General features: G+C 36.3%; 1 protein-coding gene across 2 annotated transcripts in view; it reads right to left on the minus strand.

Annotated features, from left to right (window-relative positions):
- The window catches only part of mboat1 (membrane bound O-acyltransferase domain containing 1), a 76,012-nt gene extending 54,501 nt beyond the window's left edge, over window positions 1-21,511 (minus strand). Inside the window, exons 1-2 of one of the 2 annotated variants that reach the window (XM_051132414.1) lie at window positions 21,110-21,511; window positions 2,683-2,828 (exon numbers count right to left, since the gene is read on the minus strand). In XM_051132414.1, the coding sequence (XP_050988371.1) occupies window positions 2,683-2,828; window positions 21,110-21,205 (242 nt within the window). In that variant the 5' untranslated portion in view covers window positions 21,206-21,511. The remainder of the gene's footprint in view (window positions 1-2,682; window positions 2,829-21,109) is intronic. The other variant, XM_051132412.1, reaches the window with a different exon arrangement.
- Between the last annotated feature and the right edge of the window lie 3,084 nt (window positions 21,512-24,595).

Raw genomic sequence — 24,595 nt, forward strand, 5'->3', positions numbered from 1 at the left:
TTCATAAACACACCCATTCACACACACACACACAGACACACACACACACACAAAAAAACAACTTGTGCTCTTTGGTCAAAAATGACCGACCACAGGAAATGAATGGGAAATCGACAAAAATACAAAAATTTAGAGAATTTTTCTGTCTCTTTCTCACACATCCACACACACGCACAAATGAACTGTAACACAGCAAATTGAGAATATGTAAAATAAAATATATATATATAAAAAAATGACATATCCAGAGTGCAAAAGACACACACTCTCTTGCATATACAAATTCAGAGAGTATCTATGTATACAATCTACAAATCAGCTGCAACGCTGAAAAAAGTGAAGGGGTGACACTGATGTAGACACATCCACTCACACACAGACGTGCACACACACACACACACAAACACACCTATGAACTACGGTGTCTATAAACAGAGCAGAGTTTTGAGAGTTAATTTTAATTATTCTCAATGGCAAAAAAATGGATATTAATTACAGCATAAATATTAATTATTACCACAAAACCCTCTCAAAATGCAAAATAAAAAATATTATTAAACAAAAATGAATTCGAATGGTTTTACTGAAAAAAATTACAAGATGCGTTACAGGTGTCCGGTCACTTCTGACCGCGAAGAGCACAAGTGTGACTCCGAAACGAAGAGCACCAGAGGGTTAAATAAAGTCTTTGATATTTTGTAATTATTGTGTTGTTTTAATTGAATGTCAGTAGTACCTATGTAGAGTAAAAATAAAATAAATTTAAATCAATTATATATAAATTTATAAAATCTACTGAAATCTATATTAAAATGAATGAATTACAGTAGTATACTGTTGAATTTGATCTTTTTAATAGTATTTGGCTGTAAAACAGCTACAGTTTGCAACTGTAAATTAAATACGGGTTGCTACTGTAAATTCTAATTACAATAACTTACTGGCAACAGTGTTGCCAGTAAGTTACTGTAAAAACACTTTGAAATGTCTAACAGTGCAGCTAAGACCAGCCTGGAAGTGGATGTGTTTTTATTGATTGTCACCAAAATGAGGCAATTCAAAACCTTTATAAAGTCATCCTTCCTCTGTGAACTGTCTACTAATGACTGACACAACACATGAAGGTAAGGGTTTACACATGCAGAATACCATAGGCCCAGCAGAAAACTTGCCTGCATGCAGTCAGTATTAATTGTCTTATACCAATGGCATCAAAAAGTGTGACTTTATAGGTAGTCGTGACCTAAATATAGGAAACTTGTAATTGATGAACACATTTTTTTAAGATTGTTTTGATATTCAAATCTTTAATTTACTATTTATTTACAGTCAAACTCTGCACATCAAGAGTGGGGGTCATATTCTCCACTAAGGCCCAGTATGTATCTAATTCCCTGCAGCACTGACTTTCCTTAGCTGTGACCATGGCCTCGCATTTCCCACACAAGAATATAATGTAACAAAAACGTGTTTATCTCCCTCTCTGTCTTTCCTGCGGTGACAAGAAACCGAAATAACACGTAACGTTCGTGTCGGATATTGACAAGTTTGACGCCTTGATTAACGATTATTAGTTTCTGTTACGGGTTAGTATCAATACTCATAGATGACCAGTACTAGCTTTGCTTTTGCCTGATTACATATTACATATTTGCTAATGTGTGTAACGTTATATCTAAGCTAACACTGGTCTCTCACCAAGACACCTTCCCTATTCTCCTCACACCACAACTTAATTCGTCTCCTCTGACCGTTGTTCTGTCTAATCATGGCCTGTCCCTGCTCTCTTGGCCACATAGCAGGCCCATAATTGTATCTGTGGTCCGTAATACGAGTGTAAATAAAAATTTTAAATTTCCTCCGCGTCAATCATTGTGATCCATTGTTTTTTTTTTATTGTTTACATTGACCATTCTCCCCTCTCTTTAAGTCACTTCACTTTAAGTTTTAGCGGTTTAATAATTTTTCTCCCATAAAGTAAAAAAAAAATAAAATAATAACATGGCTTAATGCATTAAGAAAGTAATTTTAAAAGGATTAACATAGTATACTGATGATGCAAACTATATGCCAGCAAGCAGCCCTGGATATGAATGCAAAGTGCATACATGTTAAGTGTTTTCCTATGATAGAAAACCATTATAAAGAAAATGTTTAATGTGGCTTAATGGTTGAAGACAGTGATACTGTATAAAAAGGCCAAATTCTGTAAATTTAATGGGTCCGTCTAATTTTAGTGTATTGTCTTAATTATAAAAATTGTTAGTGGACAGCACAAACAATTTTACCGCTTATTGCACTTTTATTATTTTTCTCATGATTTGGTTAGAAAAATGAGGAGAGGCTTAGAGCATAGTGAAACCTGCGAAATACATGACTATGTTCCTCAGGCTATACAGTATGTTCTAATCACTTAAGGATTCAATTATCATACGGTCTTGGAAAACTAAGCCAGCTGCACTGAACATTTACTTCTCTGATAATGTTCCAACTGCTTTCATCACAGTTCTCTTCAGGTGACTCATCCTACGTTCTTCAGTAGAACTTTTTTTTATCCTTGGCAAGGTTAGGGTTAAGGAAAACGAGTCCTAACCTTTTACATTTTTTACTTGGGTTTGACGTCATAAAATAAGTTAATATTCTAAAAATTATATAGGTTCCAACAGAAAAGGCTTTCCTTACCAGCCAAAGCAAAACATGACGAATGAAGCTCCAATGATGGTTGCGACAGCATGCCGAACCTCAGGGGTGGTACGCTGCGGATTAAGACAGAGGCGAAACCAAAATGCAACTGCTAGTCCAAAAACCTGGCAGGCAATGAAATTTACCTAAAGTGAGAAACAGAGGTCAAAATGATTCAGATGTAATAAAACAGTTTCTTGCAAATGTATCATTTTTTTCCTATTTTCCCACATTTTTGTTCCACATTTCACATTTATCCACACCCTTTTCAGTGACACTTAAAATTTACCTCAGGAGCAAAATAATTTCAATTTCTAATTTTTGAAATTCGATTTGGGGAAAAGAACTTTGATAAAAGAGGTGACTCTTTGATAAAAGAGTTGTTTTTTTGTTTTTTGTTTTTTTTTTTGTTTTTTTTGGTTAGGATCAGGATAAAGCAAAATACAGAGACATGCTATGTGAAAACCTGGTCGAGAGTATTCAGAATAGGCCGAAGTTTCACCTTCCCAAAGACGTGGCTGGGCGATAATTCGATAACGATAATTTTCGCAATATAATTTTCCTCGATAAAACGATATGACATTTATCCGCTCGGACCAAAGTTTATACTGCCACGCAGCGCGAGCTCACTAGACAAGATGCATTTATTATCTAGATGCGGCACGGACGCGCCTGGAAAAACCGAGCGCGTCGCGAGCGTGTCGCGGCCACGTCGCTTCTGTAATGAGCGTAGCTGCCACGCACCTCCATTTGAAATAACCAACTTGAACGCGCAAAAGACGCGATATGTGAACGGCTCCGTCACGCGAGCACTAAACAGCCCTGTGAGATCCAGTGTGAAACACTTGAATTTAGCGATGAACACAAATGACTATGTGATTCAAACTAGTTTAAAGCTGTGTGCAACCAGACAGTCAGAAGGCTTTTCAGTCTACACGTCGCCATCATTTACCATGGATTTACTGTAGTAACACTCACTGCACCATGGTATTGTGGCAGCAATGTGGGATATTCACACTTAATTTTATTACAGGAATAATGGTATATAATTAGAGTATGTGTCTATTTGTGATTAAGCTATAACTTAGCATGTGTGCATTTATAGTGAATGTTTTTAGACTACCGTTTTTCGTACAAATAGGCTACCTATAAAACCATGTAGTTATATTTTTACCATGGTATTGAGGTACCATTATGTGTGGTTTTAACTGTGTTTATCATGATTTAAAATGTATGCTTGCTACTATGGGAGAGCAATGCTTAAAAAATAAAAAATAAATGTAACCATATAAAAAACTGAGGTTGCTACAGTTTTTACAGATGTTACTGATCGATAATGAACAAAAAATTACCTCTGCATCCTCAAGCTACTATCAAAAAATTGATATTATTATTATTATTATTATTATTATTATTATTATTATTATTATCATCATCATCATCATTTATCAGACAACCCAAAACCTGTTTCTTGATTTGAAACAACTCATTAGAACATGCAGAAATTATTTTTTCTATTTAGATATTTATTTTGTTAAAGAAAATTAATGGTCTGGTTTCTACAACTTTTACTTTGGAGCAAAAATCTGACTTTAAACTTGAAAGAAATAGAGATTTGACATTTATCGTGATAATTATCAATATCGACTGATATGAAAAAAATTATCGTGATAATTTTTTTGCCCATATTGCCCATATGCATGAACCTTCGTATAAACATTTTTATGAAAGTACATGATTCACTGAAAACTTTCATACTAAATTTATTCGAAAAAATGAATGAATGAATAAATGAATGAATGAATGAATGAATAAATAAATAAATAAATAAATAAATAAATAAATGTGAAGGAACAACTGAAAGCACAAGTAGATATTGAATCTTAATACAACTATAACTCAACTATTTAACTCTATTTGATAATTGTTAAGATGAAGTATACATTTCATTTAAACTACATATAAATTAAATATATATATAGTTTCAATAAAATATATAATTCATTTTGAAAATATTTTATCAAATACAGTGAAAGAGTAAGAAAATCTGTGTTATAGCTTGAGGTGTTGGGTTTCTCTAAATAGCAACCCAGATACACGTGTATGAACTGGCTTGAACTGGTTTTAAGAACGGCGCACTTGGCATTGCGCAAGCATCTAGCAAGAGCACGTATGTAGTGAGTGGCTTTTGTTTGACGAGTGATGATAGGCTGTAAAGAAGGTTGTGCAATTTTTTTATTTTTTTTTTTTTATGCAAACAACTACAACTCAGAAATGGATCATTTTTCTGATTATGTTTGAATCGAGATTGTGACCTTTCAATGATTAATCGTGCATCTCTAACTACTAGCAAAAAAATGCAAAGAAATTTAAAGTGCCCCTACAACCTGGATTATAAAAAGGTTCATATTTTGGTTTTGGGAATCCCCAACAACAGGTTGACATGCATGCAAGGTCAAAAAACACTTTCATTGTCTTGTAATATGCATTTATTTTTACCTTTTTTTCTCAACAACTCCCAAACGATTCGCTTAACGATTCATGTCCTCCTTTGCATGACACTAATCTGTGGTGATCGGTCCCATGATTCAGTCTGTTGTGATTGGTCTACTGTGTGCAGCGCATGGTGCCCATGGCATATGCGTTAGCCCAACACAGAAATGTATTGATAAAGCACTGCAGTGTGTACACCGATGTATTGCTCTATTCTTTATCATAACTCCAAGTAATAACAACGACAAACATTGACTATTCATCAACTTTTCTAGACAATGACTAACTGGCTAACAGCAATATCTGTTCACTTTTGAAGAAAGCATTCCATGATTTTTCTGCATATAGAGGACTTCAATGGTGCTCAGTGGATTAAAGGTTAAAAATGCATTTTCAATGCAGCATCAAAAGGCCTCTAATCGATCCCAGCCTAAGAATAAGGGTCTTATCTAGCGAAACGATCAGCCATTTTCTTTAAAACTATAAATTCTCATCATGTCTAGCTCTGTTCTGTGCACTCCGGTTCAAGACAGTCATGGTATGTCGGACATAGGGTATGTCAAAAAAACTTGCATCCCATTTTCTCCTCCAACTTACCCCATCAGGGGGGGTCCCGGGTCTGCGCGGGCAATATGCTAATGTTTCATGTTGATGTCAACATGAAACAGCTTGGGATTCGTTTTAAAAACGACTTGTTTCAGTGATTCAGAAACGACTCTTTCTTTTGAGAGACAATATTATACCTTTAAAACTTTGCAGGATGTTTTCATTCACTTAGAGTGAACTTAAACTTTTCTTTATTAATTGAGACACTGACTTCTTTATTTTTTACAGTTTTTTTCCAATATATATTTTTTAAGCAATGAACATTATGTCACAACCACTATAAATTACATTATTTTAAGATTAATCGAATCTTTCTTTTCTTCAGAATCGTGATCTCTAATTTATAAAAAAAAAAAAAAAATTGTGATTTTCAATTTATCCAGAATCATGCATCATTAGTTTACAACAGCATGTAATTTGTTAAAAGTTTAACTTCATAAAGTGCACATGCACATGCATTTTGTGTTTTTCAGTTTAATAAAATACTATTTTTCCCTATATATTTCATAATTTATTCTTTAAAAAAGAAAAAAAAAAAAAAATCTTGTCTCATTCTCATGAACCCAGTCTCATGTCTCCTCTCATCTTGTCTCATAGGATAAGTGTCTCGTCACACCCCTATAAGATACACATTACAAATACACATAATATACAAATAAAATAAACAGTGTTTTTTTTTCATGTACAGAAGGTGTACAGAAGGTACTCAACCAAAATGCGTATTACCGCAGCCACATGTGAAACTCGTTCAAAATCACCACAGATGGTGCAAAGGGACGACTGTCACCAATATTTCATAAAACTAGTTGTGAGACTTTCTCTTGAAAATAAAGATAAAAAAAATAATAATAATGAAATAAATCAGTGGTAAAATTACAATAATAAGATAATAAAGCATTATAACATTTAATCTCTAATTATTCATCATATAAATATTTAATGTTTCAGCTGTTTGACAGTTAAGGTGATATACAGTGACAGCAGTACTTGTGCTTACTTTTTACTATAGAGTATCAGCCAGTATTTTAGATTAGCTTTTTGAATGTTTAAAAAGGTGCCCATAATGCCATAAAAAAATAAAACGATTGAATTGTTAATAAGAATACAATAGATTATTGTATTATTATTATTACCAGGTTGTAGCACATATTTGGGACCACTGTCACATTAAAGGAGAAGTCCACTTCCAGAACAACAATTTACAAATAATTTACTCACCCCCTTGTCATCCAAGATGTTTATGTCTTTCTGTCTTCAGTCATAAAGAAATTATGGTTTTTAAGGAAAGCATTTCAGGATTTTTCTCCATATAATGGACTTCATTGGTGCCCCAATTTTGAACTTCAAAAATGCAGTTTAAATGCAGCTTCAAAGGTCTCTAAACAGCTGAGGAAGAAGGGTCTTTTCTAGTGAAACAAGCGTTTTTTTTTTTTTCTTCGAAAAAAAAAAAAAAAAACAATGTATATTTTAAGCACAAAAGCTTGTGTAGCACAGGCTCTGGCATGCGCGTCCACGACGCTACGAATCACGTCTAAGTTCATCGTCTGTGTACTCCGGCTCAAAAAGGTGAAGTATGGTGAAAAACTCCATCTTATTTTCTCCTACAACTTCAGAATCGTCTGACATCGTTGTACCTTTTTGCTTGTAAACAGTGTTTGACTTTCTTGCACTTCCTTAGTCTTTGTGCGTTCGCTTTGTAAACACTGGGTCTGTAGTTCCGCCTACATTCTGCATGACCTTTCGACGTGATTCAATAGTACCTAGTGTCGTGGACGTACATGTCAGAGCCTGTGCTACACAAGCTTTTGTGCTTAAAAAGTATACAAAAAAAAAATACCAATCATTCCACTAGACAAGGCCCTTCTTCCTCAGCTGGGATCGTTTAGAGCTCTTTGAAGCTGCATTTAAACTACATTTTGGAAGTTCAAAATCGGGGCACCAATGAAGTCCATTATATGGAGAAAAATCCTGAAATGCTTTTCTCAAAAACCATAATTTCTTCACGACTGAAGACAGAAACACTTCAAAATCTTGGATGACAAGGGGTGAGTAAATTATTTGTAAATTGTTTTTCTGGAAGTAGAGTTCTCCTTTAACATCACAAATTAAGGTATGAAACTTACACTTAATTTGCTGATGCAGTTCAGCAGGTCATTATTTTTTTTACGCGAATTAAATGTTTAACCAGCAAGTCTCTAAAACACATGCAAATAATGTACTTTAAACAAATAACATATTTTTTACTACAAACTCAGTAATGTCAGTTGAATGTTTGAAATGACTTCCTATTGTGATGTGGCTTTTTTTTGTAAGGCGTGGGGTTTAGCTGCCCATGGGTTGATTTAAATAAAGACGATGGACTTGAAAATATGGACGCTAGTAACTTTTATTGAGCACAGTCCTAGAACTGAGGAGCAGAGCAACACTACTCTTTGCGCCCACCACACGCAATCTGCCCTCTCTCTTTGTTTTTTTCCACCCTCACTTCCTTCACATTTCGTGACCCTCCTTCTCGGGGGAGGCAACACCAAAATAAAAGTCCTTAGCAAAACATGCAGAAATGCAGTAAAATATAACAAACATTAAACAACTTCACATTATCATAGAATGTGGCAGAAATGTGTTACTTTATCCATCTTTTTCCTACACCTCATGACACAAAATTTGTGAGTAACTTCCGTTACACATAAGCATTTTCAAAAACCAGGTGCCATAAAGTGACATTCTACCCACCCTTGGATATTTGAGCAACAATATCATGCACATGTTAAATACCACTAAAGTGATATTAACTTTTTTTTAAATGCTTTCTTATGAAGTGTTACAATATTGTTCTGACAATATTGTTCTGAAAAGAGAAGTGAAGGAAAATTTCCAGCTCATACAGTCAAACTGATGGGCAAGGATTATTTGAAGTGCAACCTTATGATTTGTCTTTTTAAATGTGGAACGTCCCCAAACCAGAGGTGCCTCCAATAATTTAAAATGCAATAGGCTCAGAAAATTGTGGATAGTATATTGTAATGCCGGTTGATTAGCACTGTATTATAAAAATACTTAATTCTTATGAAAATACCTGAGATGGCGCAGTCGTGTGTTTATCTTCAACTTTCTCATTCCTGGTATGTGGTATCTGTATAATGTCAATACCATTAAAATTAAGATAAAAAGGTAATGGCCTATCAGTATTTGGGACATTACAGCTTTTGCAGACTTACTGTATTAGGCTTTATTAAAGTTTATGAAAATATAATGAATTTACATACTTTTTTTTTTTTTAGTCACTTAAATGAAACATTGAAAGTCTTTGAACTGAGATCTTGAAGGATTTGCTATCCTGTGGCTCCCTCATGTGGACAACATTAGTATTATGGCCTTAATCCCTGAATCACATTGAGATGAAATGGTCAATATTTTTTTGAATGATTACAATGTTTAATGATTAGTTTACTGACAATATATTCATATTAAACACAAATTCACTGATCTTATTTCATGCTTTAAGATTTTAATTTTTGATTTACATTTTTAAGCAGTAATGATTATTATGTGATCTGTTAAATGATAAATTAACAATTATAATATGTAAACAATATAATGATGAAAAAAGTACAGTTCAGTACAGTTGTTTTCATAATATTTACTGTAGACACTTATTTTGTATTGAAATGAAGAAGGTTATGATGACAACAAAGACTGCCATTACTAAAAATTAAACACTAATTTCATTCATATTGTTTTTCAGTAGGTCAAGCACCTTTTCAGAAACATGGGTGTTTTTTAGAATTTACATTTCAAAAGGTAAAAGCGAGGTACATTTTAAGCAGCTTGTACGAACCCTGGTAATATTTGTTATAGACCGCTATAATTGTCCATTATAACAAACAAGTTTATTATGATTTTAAAAGTGTAGATATCAGTTAAACAATAGTATAATAGAGCAGGTTTTAGGTTTGTAGGTGTTTAGATGTAGAAATGGAAAAATCCTAAAATAACATTGTATAGTTTTCATTAAATATTGATCCTTGTTAGAGCGATAAATGATAAATACAACCAGTTCACGAATTAACCGTGCTTTAAAACGTCATGGTTAATTAATCGTAAAAGCTCTGCTACACAGAGTGTATCTGTTGCATGGAACGGAACTGTTGCAACTTATGCAAAACAAAAACAAAGTTACACTAGCAGTGCACCAGCTTAAAATGCAGTGCTTATCAAAGACACGGAGGCTACACACACTAGGGTAACTACTATATGACAAAGGGGCCAAACAGCAAAGCATTATTTTCACCAGAGAAATGCCTAAAGTCAATAGTGTGGGATTTTTTTGGGTACACCAAGAATGACCAGGGTGTCATTTAAATATTGTGATAAAAACTTTTGCTAAAGAGTGAACACGTAAGGGATTGTTAGCTCAGCATCAGAAAAAAAACGCTTCAGATCAGAAAAAGATTAAATAGTGCGGTAAGATCACGTTTATTTGATATTTTAACATTATAACATTTAGCTACTTCAATTAATTATTCGACCGAGAGAAAGAGAGAGAGTGGTGACAATAAAGCTGTGAGTTTAGTTATTTAAACAGCAATTTTACACCCTCGTTGCTGATGAATATAAGGTAGCGATCCAGTAGGCTATCTAATCTATTTTATTAATAAAAGTCACGGGGCAGTGTTCACAAGAAGTTTGTGTCCTCCTAAATGTATCTACACGTGTGCAGCACAGTCTCCACGATCTCACAAACCAAAATAATAAACTTTCTCAGATTTTCTCAGGCCACATGCAAAATCATATGAATTATTATAAATATTATTAAAATTAATACGTATGGATGACAGTTGAGTACAATAATATTTCAGTTTATTCCAGTCATTAGAAACAGTTTCCCCTGTGGGATAAATAAAGTGAATATTAGTCTTATATTAATAATACTTCATTCAACTTTGTTATTTACTATACCTGTTTTAGTATTACTCACAAGTCAAAAACCAACTTTGTTTCCCCTCACCATGTTTCACCATGTTTTCTACCTCAGGTCCAAAAGAAATGTAACGAATATACAAACTGAAAACATACTTTTGTGATCTCTTTCCATTTGTTATTTTCATTTTCATTTTCATTTTCATTTACATTTACATTTATTCATTTAGCAGACGCTTTTATCCAAAGCGACTTACAAGTGGGGAATACGTCAAGTGATTTGTCCTAAAGAGGCAAAACGACTTAGGAAGTGCTCATAGTACCATAAAACAGGCATTGTTCAGATAAGTACAAGCTAGAACGGGAAAAGAGTAGAATAAAGGTTTTTTGTTGTTGTTGTTTTTTGTTTTTTGTTTTTTTTAAGTCAAATAGTTTCGAAAGAGATGAGTTTTCAGCAGTCGCTTGAAAGTTGTTAGGGAGTTGGCATTCCGGATAGCGGTGGGAAGATCATTCCACCAGCCAGGAACGGTGTAAGAGAATGTTCTGGAAAGTGATTTTGTGCCTCATTGTGATGGTACAATGAGGCGTCGCTCACTGGTGGATCTCAGAGTTCTGGAGGGAGTGTAGATTGGTAGCAGTGCATGGAAGTAGGCAGGCGCTGAGCCTGTGGCTGTTCTATAAGCAAGCATCAGTGATTTGAATTTGAAGCGAGCCGCAACTGGGAGCCAGTGCAGGGTGATAAAGAGAGGTGTGACATGGGCCCTTTTGGGCTCATTGAAGACCAGTCGTGCTGCTGCATTCCGAATCGGAGAGGTTTGATTGTGCATGAAGGAAGACTGGCTAGAAGAGCATTGCAGTAGTCCAGCCTAGAGATGACTAGGGCCTGGACAAGAAGTTGTGCGGCCTGCTCTGTTAGAAAGGGCCTGATTTTTCTGATGTTGTGTAATGCAAACCTGCAAGATCAAGCAGTTTTAGCTATATGGTCTTTGAAAGTCAGCTGGTCATCGAAGATTACACCAAGATTTCTGGCAGAATTTGATGGGGTAATTGTTGATGAACCTAAATGGATGGTGAAGTCATGCTGTAGAGTCGGAGTGGCAGGGAAAACAAGGAGCTCAGTCTTTGCCAGGTTGAGCTGTAGGTGATGTTCTTTCATCCACTCCGAGATGTCCGCCAGGCAGCCTGAGATCCGTGCAGCTACCGTTGGATCATCTAGTTGAAATGAAAGATAGAGCTGTGTGTCATCAGCATAGCAGTGGTAGGAGAAGCCATCTGCCTGTATGATGGGCCCCAGTGATGTAGTGTATATGGAGAAGAGGAGGGGTCCAAGAACTGATCCCTGAGGAACCCCAGTGACCAGATGATGTGCTTTGGATACCTCCCCTCCCCAAGCCACCCTGAAAGACCTACCTGTGAGATAGGATTTAAACCAGCGAAGTGGAATTACTGTGATGCCCAGCGATGAGAGGGTGGACAGGAGGATCTGATGATTCACAGTGTCAAAAGCAGCAGAAAGATCCAGCAAAATGAGTACTGATGATCTGGAATCAGCTTTTGCAATCCGCAAGGCTTCAGTGACTGACAGTAGTGCAGTTTCAGTTGAGTGGCCACTCCTGAAACCTGACTGGTTAGCATCCAATGAACTGTTCTGTGAGAGAAATAGTGATACCTGGTTAAAAACGACTTGTTCGATTGTTTTTGCTATGAATGGAAGGAGAAAGATCGGTCTATAGTTATCTATAAGTGAAGTGTTCAATGTAGGTTTTTTGAGCAGTGGTGTTACCCGAGCCTGCTTGAATGCAGAGGGGAAAGTGCCTGTGAGGAGAGATGTGTTGATAATGTGTGTGAGTGCTGGTAAGAGTGTAGGAGAGATTGCTTGAAGAAGGTGAGAGGGGATAGGATCTAGTGGGCATGTTGTAGGATGGCTGGAGAGGAGAAGTTTGGATACTTCTGCCTCAGAGAGGGGACAGAAGGAGAAGAGTGGGGTGTTAGCTGTGGATGTTGTCGGTATTAGTTCCTGTACGTGTGGAGCCGAGAACTGGCTGCTGATAGTTGTAGTTTTGTCGGTAAAGAATGTGGCGAAATCATCGGCTGTTATAGAAGCAGTGGGAGGTGGTGTGGGAGGGCAGAGGAGCGAATTGAATGTTTTGAAGAGCTTACGTGTGTCTGAAGCATTGTTGATTTTGTTGTGGAAGTATGAGGATTTGGCAGTATGGACTTGAGCAGAGAAGGATGAAAGCAAAGACTGATACATACTCAAGTTAGATGGATCTTTAGATCTGCGCCATTTTGTCTCTGCTGCCCTGAGTTTGGACCGATGTTTGCGGAGAACATCGGATAACCAGGGGTTAGGAGGGGTGGCCCGTGCTGGCCTGGAAGAGAGAGGATGTATATCTTCTAGGCAAGAAGTTAAAGTAGAGCATAAGGTGTCAGTAGCTGCATTAACCTCTAGAGATGAGAAAAGGGTTGTAGAGGGAAGTGAAAGGGAGCATAGGTTTCATCTGAAAGTAACAGGTAGAGGGGTTGGAGGTGTACTGGTAGCAAGATGTAGGTTACATGTAATGAAGAAATGGTCAGAGATGTGTAGGGGTTTAACCAAACTGTTGTCTGCAACGCAATTGCGTGTGTAAATTAGGTCTAGTTGGTTGCCTGATTTGTGAGTGCTCGTAGTTACAAGGCGTTTGAAATCAAATGAAGCTAGGAGTGAATGAAACTCTGCAGCATAAGGCTTGTCCAGATGAATGTTAAAGTCACCAAAGACTAGAAGTGGACTGCCGTCCTCTTGGAATGAGGATAGCAGCCCATCCAGCTCGTCTAGGAAGGTGCCCAGTTGACCAGGAGGGCAGTAAATGACCAGAACGTGGAGTTTAATTGGAGCTGTTACTGTGATCGCATGAGATTCGAATGAGTTATAGTTGCATAGCAGAGAGTGGTTAGAAAATTTCCATTTGTTAGAAATGAGTATTCCAGTACCCCCACCCCTCCCAGTGTGACGAGGGGTGTGAGAGAAAGAAAAGTTATTAGACAGAGCAGCAGGGGTTGCTGAGTCTTCTGGACGAATCCAGGTTTCAGTCAAGCCCAGGATACTAAGTGTCGATTGTGTGGAAAAAGCCAAAATGAAATCTGCTTTGTTGACAGCTGACTGGCAATTCCAGAGGCCGACAGTAAAAGAGAAAGTTTCAGTGGAGGAAGTGACGATAGGGCGAAGGTTAGTAAGATTGCGTTGACGTCTGCGTGTGATGTTAGAGCGTTGTGTGGAGACAACCGGAATGTATTGAAAACACATGATAGAGGTGGAAAGAGAGGGCATGAAGGGAGTGTATGAAGGGAAAGTAAGATGAGTACCTAAGTGCGTTGTCGGTTTCGCTGCTCGGTTAAAGTCGCGCAGGAAAAAGTCGCAGGTCTTTACCCTTGTCAGTCTTCACACGAGGAGGCTGAACATGACGGCTGAACGCTTCCACAGATAATGGATATATACACAAGCAAATGATACTGGAGTAATAACAGCTGGGCGCGCCTCCTGACTTAAGCCCAAAGTCTATAGCTATGCAAATGGCTCGAATCGAAACTAAAAGCGAGATGCTTTGCACTTAAGTGCCCGCAGCATTTATGTGTTGTATTATTGGCAATTGTGTTATTTCTATTTCAAAAGCCAGCAATAAATAACATTTTAATATCTAAAGAGTGTTCATGTGATTTTATACATTAGTAATGTTGTGAAATTAATAAATGCATAATAATTGTCATTATTGTAAAACTGTGATTATTCCTCAGACAATCATTGTACCAGCCAAATCTGTAATCGTTGCATCCCTACACACAAGGCTTTCAGTTTTATATAAAACAGCTCACAAAACACCTGAATTTAGCTCTTGATGTGTTCTAATTAGGGGTGTAATGGTACACAGATGTCACGGTTCAGTATGAATAAAAGAGCACAAAGCTCCATTTCGCAAACAGTTGATGCGCAAGCATTTAAAGTAACGTTACACTCCTTTGTCAGTGAGAGATGTGTTCAGAATCAGCACATGGTCACTGTCTAGTGGGCTTTGTTTTCAAGTGCACAACTCCTGGCATTCACAACATGTGTGTGGCATTTGCAACTTGTTGGTGTAGTTTGTTAGTATGAATGAAATTTATGTATTTATTTGTATTTTTAACTACGCATTGAAAGTGAAACTAAGTGAGAGGCTCCTCCCTCTAGTGGACTACAACTGCTCCTCTACAGGGGGCATTTTTTCGCCAGCCAATGTACGTCTATGGTGAAATTTTTTATTTTTAATAATTATTTATAGAAAAACTGCTGAGTTTGGAGCTTGTGGCGTTAAAGTCCTGGGATGAGTTAGAGTTGGAACATTTGGTCTCAGAAGAATAATAATAAGTTTAAATAGCATAACAGTATGTTGGCTTTCTCAAGTTCCTAGACAAACATTAAGTTGGCTTGAAATAGCCTAGCCAGAAAGTTTAAAGTAGTTTTAAAAGCTTGAAGTTTGAAGGTTTTAGTTTTTAAGGAGAAGTCCACTTACAGAACAAAAATTCACAGAAAATGTACTGACCCCCTTGTCATCCAAGATGTTCATGTCTTTCTTTCTTCAGTCATAAAGAAATTATGTTTTTTGAGGAAAACATTTTAGAATTTTCTCCATATAGTGGACTTCTATGGTGCCCAAAATGTAGTTTAAATGCGGCTTCAAACGATCCCAAATGCGGTTGTAAACGATCCCAGTCGAGGAAAAAGGGTCTTATCTAGCGAAACGATCAATTATTTTCATAAAAATATACTTATTAATACACTTTTTAAATGTCAAACACTCGTCTTGTCTTGCTCTCCCTGAACTCTTTTTTTCTGGTTCATGACAAGGTATGTCGAAAAATTCCCATCTCATGTTCTCCCTCAATTTCAAAATCGCCCTATATTGCTGTTTTACCTTTTTTGTTAAGGGTGTTTGATCTTCTTTGCATGTTCACTGGGTCGGAACATCTGCAGCAATTTAGAATTATTTTGAAATGATTTTTGAAGTTGGGGGAGAAAATACGATTGGAGTTTTTAGTCAAAACTTAACTGTCTTGAATCAGAATACACAGAGTTCAGACAGAGCAAGACAAGATGTTGTAGAATGTTCCTATGCGGTTGCTAGGCTACCTGGGGCAGTTGTTATGATGTTGCTATGTGGTTGCTAGGCAGGGCTCGACAATAAGGAGTGCCCGATGGCCCAGGGGCCAGCGTGAAAGATGCTCGGGAAAGTTGATGAATTTGTCACTGGCCCGATCGGGCCACTGCCGCGTCGTCACGAAAGTTCATTTGGACGTGTTTTTAAGCCTTGTTAATTTAAAATTTCAAGCGATCACAAAGAAACGTGTCTCTGACGGACAAACAGCCTACAAAAGTATGTCAAAATACTCATCTTGACAATTAACTTTGTAGTTTTAACAATAAATAATCTATATTTAATCTATACAGTGGAGTACAGATGCACCGACTGGACACATTTCTACCGATCTCTGTTCCGGGCTTGCACGCGAACTGTATGCAATCATTTTTCAAAATGTCATATGTGTGGAAATATTACAAACTCTTTAAACATCCGTTAGCAGAGGCCAGAGACGCTAAAGATGAACACAAAGAAAAAATATACTGTAGCAGGCAGAGCAAAATCACAGTTCACAATGCGCAAAATATTGGAAATATTATCCTAAATATTGAAACAGGGGTTTATAAGAATGTATCTCTGAGGGGAACTGACTGTTTTAAGAAAAGTTTACATGGCATTTTCTTTTAATTTGCCTCTGTATATTGCATTTAAAGTAGCGTTCATAAGCACCACCTGCTGGCAGAGACTGAGTTTGCATTCTTTCAGTCTGTCTGTTGTTTTTAATTAAATCATCTTGTAATTTGTAATAAAATATAAATAATAATTTAAGAATTTTTTAACAAACAAATAATGTTTGAACTTTATATTTGTTAGGCTAGTAGGTTTTGCTGTGGTTTCGAAATTGGAATCGAGAATTGTACAATTTAATTGGTATGTAACATTTTAGTGTCTTATTTATTAAAATAAAAGACAACATGAGTCAAAAACAATGATAACAGCAATTATGTTATTTTTCTGTGGCAGGGCCAGTGAAAATTTTGACCGGGCAAGCAAAAATTTGAACCACTGGCACGACCGGGCAAAGAAAAAAAAAATCCTTAGGTTGCTAAGGTATGCTGTGTTGTTGCTAGGCTACCTGGGGTGGTTGCTAGGGTACCTGGGATGGTTGCTAACATGTTGCTATGCGATCGCTAGGGTACTCAGAGTAGTTGTTAGGTTGGTTTGGATAGTTGCTAGTGTTGGTATGAAGTTAGATTAGAAATATTAGATAGACGTGTTGTTATCATGATAGCATGTCACAGCCTAAATGAGTCTAAATGGATTAGAAATAGTACATAGAAGGGAAGCTTCATTATAGTCTCATAATATTTTCATATCGACAATGTATCCAATGTATATGATGTATATGTTTTTTGTTTGTGTGCGCCGGCGCGATTACTTCAACTTTCCTCATACCAGCAAAATCAACTTAAACAAAGAACAAATAGAAAATCGCTTTCTGTCATTTGAGTTTCCTTTCTGTTACAAAACTGAACTGAAACTAAGCAAATATATGCTACATTACATGTGGCACAGTTTTTCCCCCCTTGTCTATCAGTTAACTAAATTAAATATATTTCAAGTATTTATTCTTTGCATGTATGCATGTACTGCAGATTTTATAGCCTATATATGACATTATAATTTGATATAATATTTAGTATTTTCACATGTAGGTGGAAAAATTTGTTATTTGTACTACTGCCTGTTTAAAATAAATGAAAAGAAATCTAGCATAGTAGATTTTATATTTTTTTTTCCTGTTGTACCGAAATCGTATCGAACCGTGACCCCCGAAACGAGGTACGTACCGAACCGTGACATCTGTGTATCGTTACACCCCTATTCCCCATTCAAAGAGATAGGAGCTGCACTTGCTTGCCAGAGAGGCGTTTCAAAGGTGGCCACCGAGTGAAATGACTTGCCTTAAAGGAACTCTGATTTAATATGAAACTCTTACTAAAACAAATAGTGATCATAATCATGCTGAGTAGGGATGCGTGGTATACCGGTACTGGAAAAATATTTTATTTAAAATGGTTCGATACTATCATTTTGATCAGTTTGGTATTTTATACACTGCTGTTCCGAAGTTTACCTGTAGTGCTTCCAAAATTGCTGCGAAACGGGTAAATGGGACAACAGAACAACGCAATGGATCATCAAACAGATATAACTCCATTAACGCACTCAAAATTAGTAAATAAAGACAACAGTAGACGTGAAATATGGCATTATTTTGCATACAAAACAGATAATGAAGGTGAACAAGCTGACCTTACTGCACCTGTATGCAAGCATTGCTATAAATCGTGTTGCCACAGGAGGCAACATATCAAATCTTGCCAAGCATGTGTCACTTGCTCATCCTTATCTTTAATGCAAATGTGAGTGCATCATCGGGGCTCGAAACTGCGACCGTTTTGGTCACATATGCTCCCGGAATTTAATCTGTGCAACCTCAAAATATATTTAGGAGCATTTGTGCAAGTGCTAGTAATTGTTGTGGTGCGGTAAGCGATACAGACATTTTTGATTCTTGACGATTAAAATATCCCTACGATCTGCTATTACTGAAGAAACTGATCGTGCTACAGTGCACATTCTATCAGTTGCAGTTCTGGTGCCTCCGTCTCATGCGACATGCATTTACAACAAACGTTTACTCAACAGCAGAATTCCACTCACTAAACACTGCACTTATTTGCAATCACACAAGTACATTATTTACATGTGGTTTAAACCTTGCCGTTTAAACATTTCATTCGCGTGCTGTTCTGACATGCGCTTACATTTGAAGCATGCGCCCTCAAAAAAATAAATAAATATATAAATAAAAAGCCCGTCAAACAGCGCCTGATTACTAGAGTAAGTTATCTTTCATGAGTGGTTTGGCCCAGGTGTAAAATTATGTAGCATAATTTCACAAAGCTAGTCTGTCAGACCATTCTGTTTTTGCTTCAGATACTAAAATTATAATGTAATTTAAACCAGAAACAGCTCATCCATGCAGCATCATTCTGTGGATTAAGTTTAAAAATGCAGTGGTTGCCTCTAATTTAAATGGCTACAGAGAGTTTGACTTATAATAGAGAAAATAAACATCTTGTTCATGCACTCATATTTTCATTCTTTCTTGTCCCTTTCTTAAGGCAATAAATCATTATTACTGGTGTAATAAGCTAATAATCATCAGGATGTTGCTGGCCGTTCCTCTCAACTGGCAGTTGTGGTGCTCCTTAATATTCATTGGGTGCTCCTAAATTTTATTTGGTGCGCCTAACTTTTTGAATTTGGGAGCATCAGTGCTACCAAGTAAAAAAGTTAATTTCGAGCCCTGATTTGATCAACTTTTATTCACAACTGAAATCTCAATCAGAATCTCAAATCTCGATCACAATCAGAGAGAGAGAGAGAGAGAGAGAGAGAGAGAGAGAGAGAGAGAGAGAGATTAACGTGATTTTGAATACTTTGACTGTTAGAATAATACTTTACAGTAAAGCAACCTTGGTCAAAATTCATTAGGTAAGCTGACCTAATAGTATTACAGCACTTATTAATCTACATCAATAATTAGTTATACATGATAAATGAACTAATTAATAACACATGTTTGGTATGTTTAGTAACATTTAGTATGTTGACATTATTTACTAAATTGTTTATCTTTTGAGACTGGTTATTTGTTACCTATAGTATCGATTTAGTACCAATATCAAGGTATCACATTCTGGTATCATACCGAAGCCAAAATGATGGTATCGAGCCATCCCTAATGCTGAGGCTGTGTAGTTGTAGTTAAAAGTGTTTAATATATGCCGACTCACGCATATGATCGCGAACACGTCTCTGGATCAGAGCCAAAGTCCGGAGCAGACCACGCACACTGCCAGGGTTCGTGTGACACAATGGAAAACCAGACCTCATTTGCCCCAATACAAAGCATATTTACACTGTCTGAATCGTTCCCCATCGCCTCCATTGTGCCCTGCCATTCACCGTACAGAAAATACTAACACTGTGAACAAGTGACTGATCTCAGCCACAGCTTCAGCATCTATTTATAGGGTAGGGGGCGGGACGCTTCGGATTCTAGAGAACATTTGATTGGACAGAAAGTTTGATGAGAAGCTGAAGTGCAACGTGATGTCATCAAAATCGTTGATTCATATTGGCGGAAGTAAAATACTATAGGTTTTGAATGCTTATATCTTGTAAATGTGAATTTTGCCGTTGCTTTGGAGCAGACTAGCTTATAGATAACATTAAGGTTAACATATTCATACTAAAAGCCAAAAAAAAATCTTTATTTTTGATTTAATGGGGACTTTAAGTTTGAATTTTGACAGTTGGAGTTTGAATAGTCTTGGCTTATTTAAACATTCCGTCAATGTAAGTCTATGGGATTTTTGGTAGTTTTGATAGTCTAGTTTACAAAAACCATAAGTCGGATCAGTCTGAAAAGCTACAGCACACAGAGTCAGACCAGTCTGAAGGTATGGGCCAAGTTTGGTGGCTCTAGCTTGAAAGCTGTAGGAGGAGATAGGTGTCGGTAGGTGTGGCTTTTTCATGCCAACTTAATAATAATAAGTATGACAGATAATAATAGTGATGCTTCGTCTTTGGCAAGCATCAATCATAAATGTTTCTTGAACAGCAAATCAGCATATTAGAATGATTTCTGAAGGATCATGTGACACTGAAGACTGGAGTAATGATGCTTAAAATTTAGCTTTGATCACAGGAATAAATTACATTTTAAAATATATTCAAATAGAAAGCAGTTATTTTAAATAGCAAAAATATTTCACAATATTACTGCTTTTGCTGTATTTTGGATCAAATAAATGCAGGCTTGGTGAGCAGAAGAGAATTAATAAAAAAAATGTACTGTTTAAAAACTTTTGACTGGTAAGATCAAATGAGTTTTATGCAGTACGTTATTTCAAAGCACCTTTATAGCAAAATAAAGTCAAAGGCGAATTGTGGCAAGTAAAGAAAAGCCCCAAGGTGAAGAAAGGGGGAAAAACTTGAAAAACCAGTTCTCTTCTGGCAGCGTGAACATCGTGTCATTGTTTGCTGAGTTTATTATGCCTACAAGTTGTAAAACAGGATAAAACGTTAAGAGATTTTATATAGAGTACTTGTTACTTGACTTGACCACATACTTTCAGATATTGCCTTTATGTTTGTTTAAATCATATCCCAAGGAAAATCAAAGTCTTAAGTTTCCCAAGACAAAATAGTCTTTGTTTTTTGATTGAATAAACACTTACCTGATCCAAAGGAACTCCAACTTGATCACTGACTAAACTTAACCAGGTGCACCCAGTAGTTTTAAAAGCGATATCGGTGTTTCCCTTTTTGTCCATTCTGCATGGTGTAGATCCCTGTACCACCTCACAAATATCGACGTCGAATCGTCAAACTTTACGGGTACAAATATTATATCAGAATTAAAGCATCGTGAAGCCAAACCAAACGCTTCGTAAACACTGGGATGAAGTTGGATGTGTAGATTGAAGGCGGGGCTGGCTGAGCTGTCAGCTGGGAGTATGGAGTGATCTCATTGGAGTAATAGGCTCGTTTTGAGATGCCACCCGCCTCGCATTGAAAGTAGACGAGAGTATGAGTAGTTAGGGGAGGAGCGAAATATATGTAAACTGTGTCCCAAAGTGAAATGCACGAAGCACCCTTCGAAGTGCACGAAGGACGCCCCGCCGATTTCCTAATTGCTCCACCAGGGGTTCCAGATTACCGCTCCTGTCGCATAGCAAGGAGAGCTGCTGTCCTGACAGGACAGGTGGAGCCAGAATTGCTCGTTTTTGTTTTTATGTTTTACGTCATGAAGGAGGAGAAGGTGGGAGTGTTCCACTATTGGTTTGCCGCGTCCGGATTACACGTTTAAATGCTGGTATTGGCTTGGAACGATAATGATATATCTGAAAAATACAAAATACACACGCACGCACACACATAGCGGTTCAAATGCTGATTGATATCTTACAAAGGTTACAAAGATTTTATTTAGTTTATTGTCTTGACCATGGTGAACATATTTAGACAGGTTTGCAACCCTTATTTTTAGGCAGTTAAGCATAAAATTAAACTGAATAAAATAAAAAAGAGAGTATTGTAAAAATAATAATTAAGTATATATATATATATATATATATATATAGCATTGTACAGCTCAATTTTCAGCGGCAGCTGTCACAGCTGAATAGTGCGGCCGGTCCGAGTCCTTCGGCCTTTGATATAGTTAGCAACAATTTGTTAATATTCTGACAATAAATGTTGTTAGTTTAATTTTCAAAATAGTTGGTGGTGGACTGTAAGGAAGTACATATCTTTAAGTATTCTCGTACAAATGTGAAATCATTTTATTTCGAAGTCAAATGTAACATACACAGTAGTGCAGCAGTAATATTAATGCAAAACCAACCTAACAAATTATTTTTCAGAACAATACTGTACATACCTTTAATTTTACTGTCAATACCTTACATATATTAGAATATGCAAGAAAATAGAAATTTTCTCTTTTCCTTCTTTCCCTAAATCAGACCAGACCCCTGTACTGCAGTATAAAGCTGAATGTGCCGGTGCTGGACAGGTTTTTTAACGGTTTTTGGCTGAGCAGGAAGACCCTGACAGTTCTGCTGGATCTTCTGAGAAGTGAACTGCAACATTCATGGGGTGCTACAAACAAGACCCTGGTGTTTCTTTTCTGGCTAGCCAGTGGTACATCATACAGAGTGGTCCCTAGAGTATTTGACATACCTCGTTCCACTGTCACTGCATCGCCGAGGAGGTGCTGGCCATTCACCACCAAGTGATTCACCTCCTGAAGAGCCAAGAACACATGGAGGCAGTTTGCCTTGAGTTTGCAGGGCTGGGCTTAAAATTGATGTTGTTTTTCTGATGTTAAACCTAAGTTATATTGTAAATAGTTGTAAAAAGTACTTTGAGTAATGTATAGAACGAAAAAATAAAAAATGTGGACAAAAATAAAATAAAATAAAAAATGTGGTGCGATCTGGGAAAACCCATTGGATATTGCGCTGGGACATTTTCATGAAATTCGAAAAATACAGAGCAAAATCTCCAGTGTTGAAATCCTAGTATTAAGGACTTTTAAAGTAAAGTGTTAAAGTTTTGCTGTTGAATTTTTTTGGGATTAACACTAGCTAGTGTAAACAGTGCCCTCTGGCCAGTGTAAATACAGAGAATCACCTTTATTAACACTGCAGAGTCAGAGACATTTTCTCACTGTGCGCGCCTGACCCATCTAAAATATTTTTTACAGATGGCATTTTCTTTGCACGTGATGAGAAGCATATAAGGACGGAAAACAGCGAAAAGTGTTAAATTTTACTAACAAAATGTTTTTTGTAATATATTTTAATATCATATCGATGCGGAACAGACACAGACATTTCAAAAGGGAAAAAATGGAAGCTAAGTACTTTATCTATTTTTAAAAAATGTACTTTATAACATCATATGGATTTATAGCAATATTTATGTGCTGTGCACTCCTGAACTTTTCTCAGAGAGATATTTTGGTAAAACTTTCTGTGAAGCCCATATTTATAATACATTATAAGGGTATTCTTAAGGCATTATAATGAATGCATAATGCATTATAAAAAAAAATTTTTAAAAAAAATTGTATCATCTCATTAGTATTCATAAGAACAGTTTTAATGTATTAGAATTTTTACTTATTTGTGGTTATAAATTTTAAAAGTATGATTACCTCCTCATAGTTATAATGTATTATTAAGTCTCATATGTTGCCATGTTCCGCATGTCTCTTTACCTAAAGCATACAAAGACCACTTATAAGTAATAATAATAATAATAATATTTATCAAAGAGCCATAAGATCAGGTATCAGATCAGATGAATGTGTATGACACATCTGTATTATCAGTTTTATTATTTTGATGGTACTGCATGTCAGCTAGCAGTAATTATTATTAGTAGTATGCTAAATATATGCTAACACTGTATTTTGATGGTTCCCCAAAAGACAAACTGATTATAAGTAACTTTGCAAGTATGTGAATCTGCTACCTAGCCTAATATTAACCTAAGTCTACTTATACTCTAAGGCAGTGGTTCCCAACTACGTTTCTGGAGGCCCCCCAACACTGCACATTTTGCATCTCTCCTTTCTCTGACACACGCATTTCAGGTCTTGGAGTCTCTACTAATGAGCCGATTATCTGAATTAGGTGTGTTTGATTAAGGAGACATGGAAAACATGCAGTGCTGGGGGGCCTCCAGGAATGTGGTTGGGAACCACTGCTCTAAGGAGTGCTAGTTGACATGTAGTTGGAAAATTGCTTATTGTCAATAGACTAGGGGGACCATCAAAATAAAATGTAATATAATGTAAAAAAAAAAAAAAAAAAAAAAAAAAAGTAATATGATATAGTCCATTATAAATTAAGTAGATTTTATATGCTGTCTACTGTGTTATAAATAATCATAATCTTAAAAGTTATAACCTCAAATTCTCAAGTATTATAATGTATTATAATTGTTGTTATGATTATTCATGAGATGATATAACATATTATAAGGCTATTTTTCTAATGCATTATGCATTCATTATAATGCCTTAGAAATACCATTATAATGTATTATAAATAGGGGCTTCATAGAAAGTGTTACTAATATTTTCTTTCACTGATGATGCGGAGCAGACAGGGAAGTTGGTTTTAATAAGGAAAGCACTTAAAGTAAGTGTT

The sequence above is a fragment of the Labeo rohita genome, chromosome 16 (assembly GCF_022985175.1).
Source record: "Labeo rohita strain BAU-BD-2019 chromosome 16, IGBB_LRoh.1.0, whole genome shotgun sequence".
NCBI classification, from domain to species: Eukaryota; Metazoa; Chordata; class Actinopteri; order Cypriniformes; family Cyprinidae; genus Labeo; species Labeo rohita.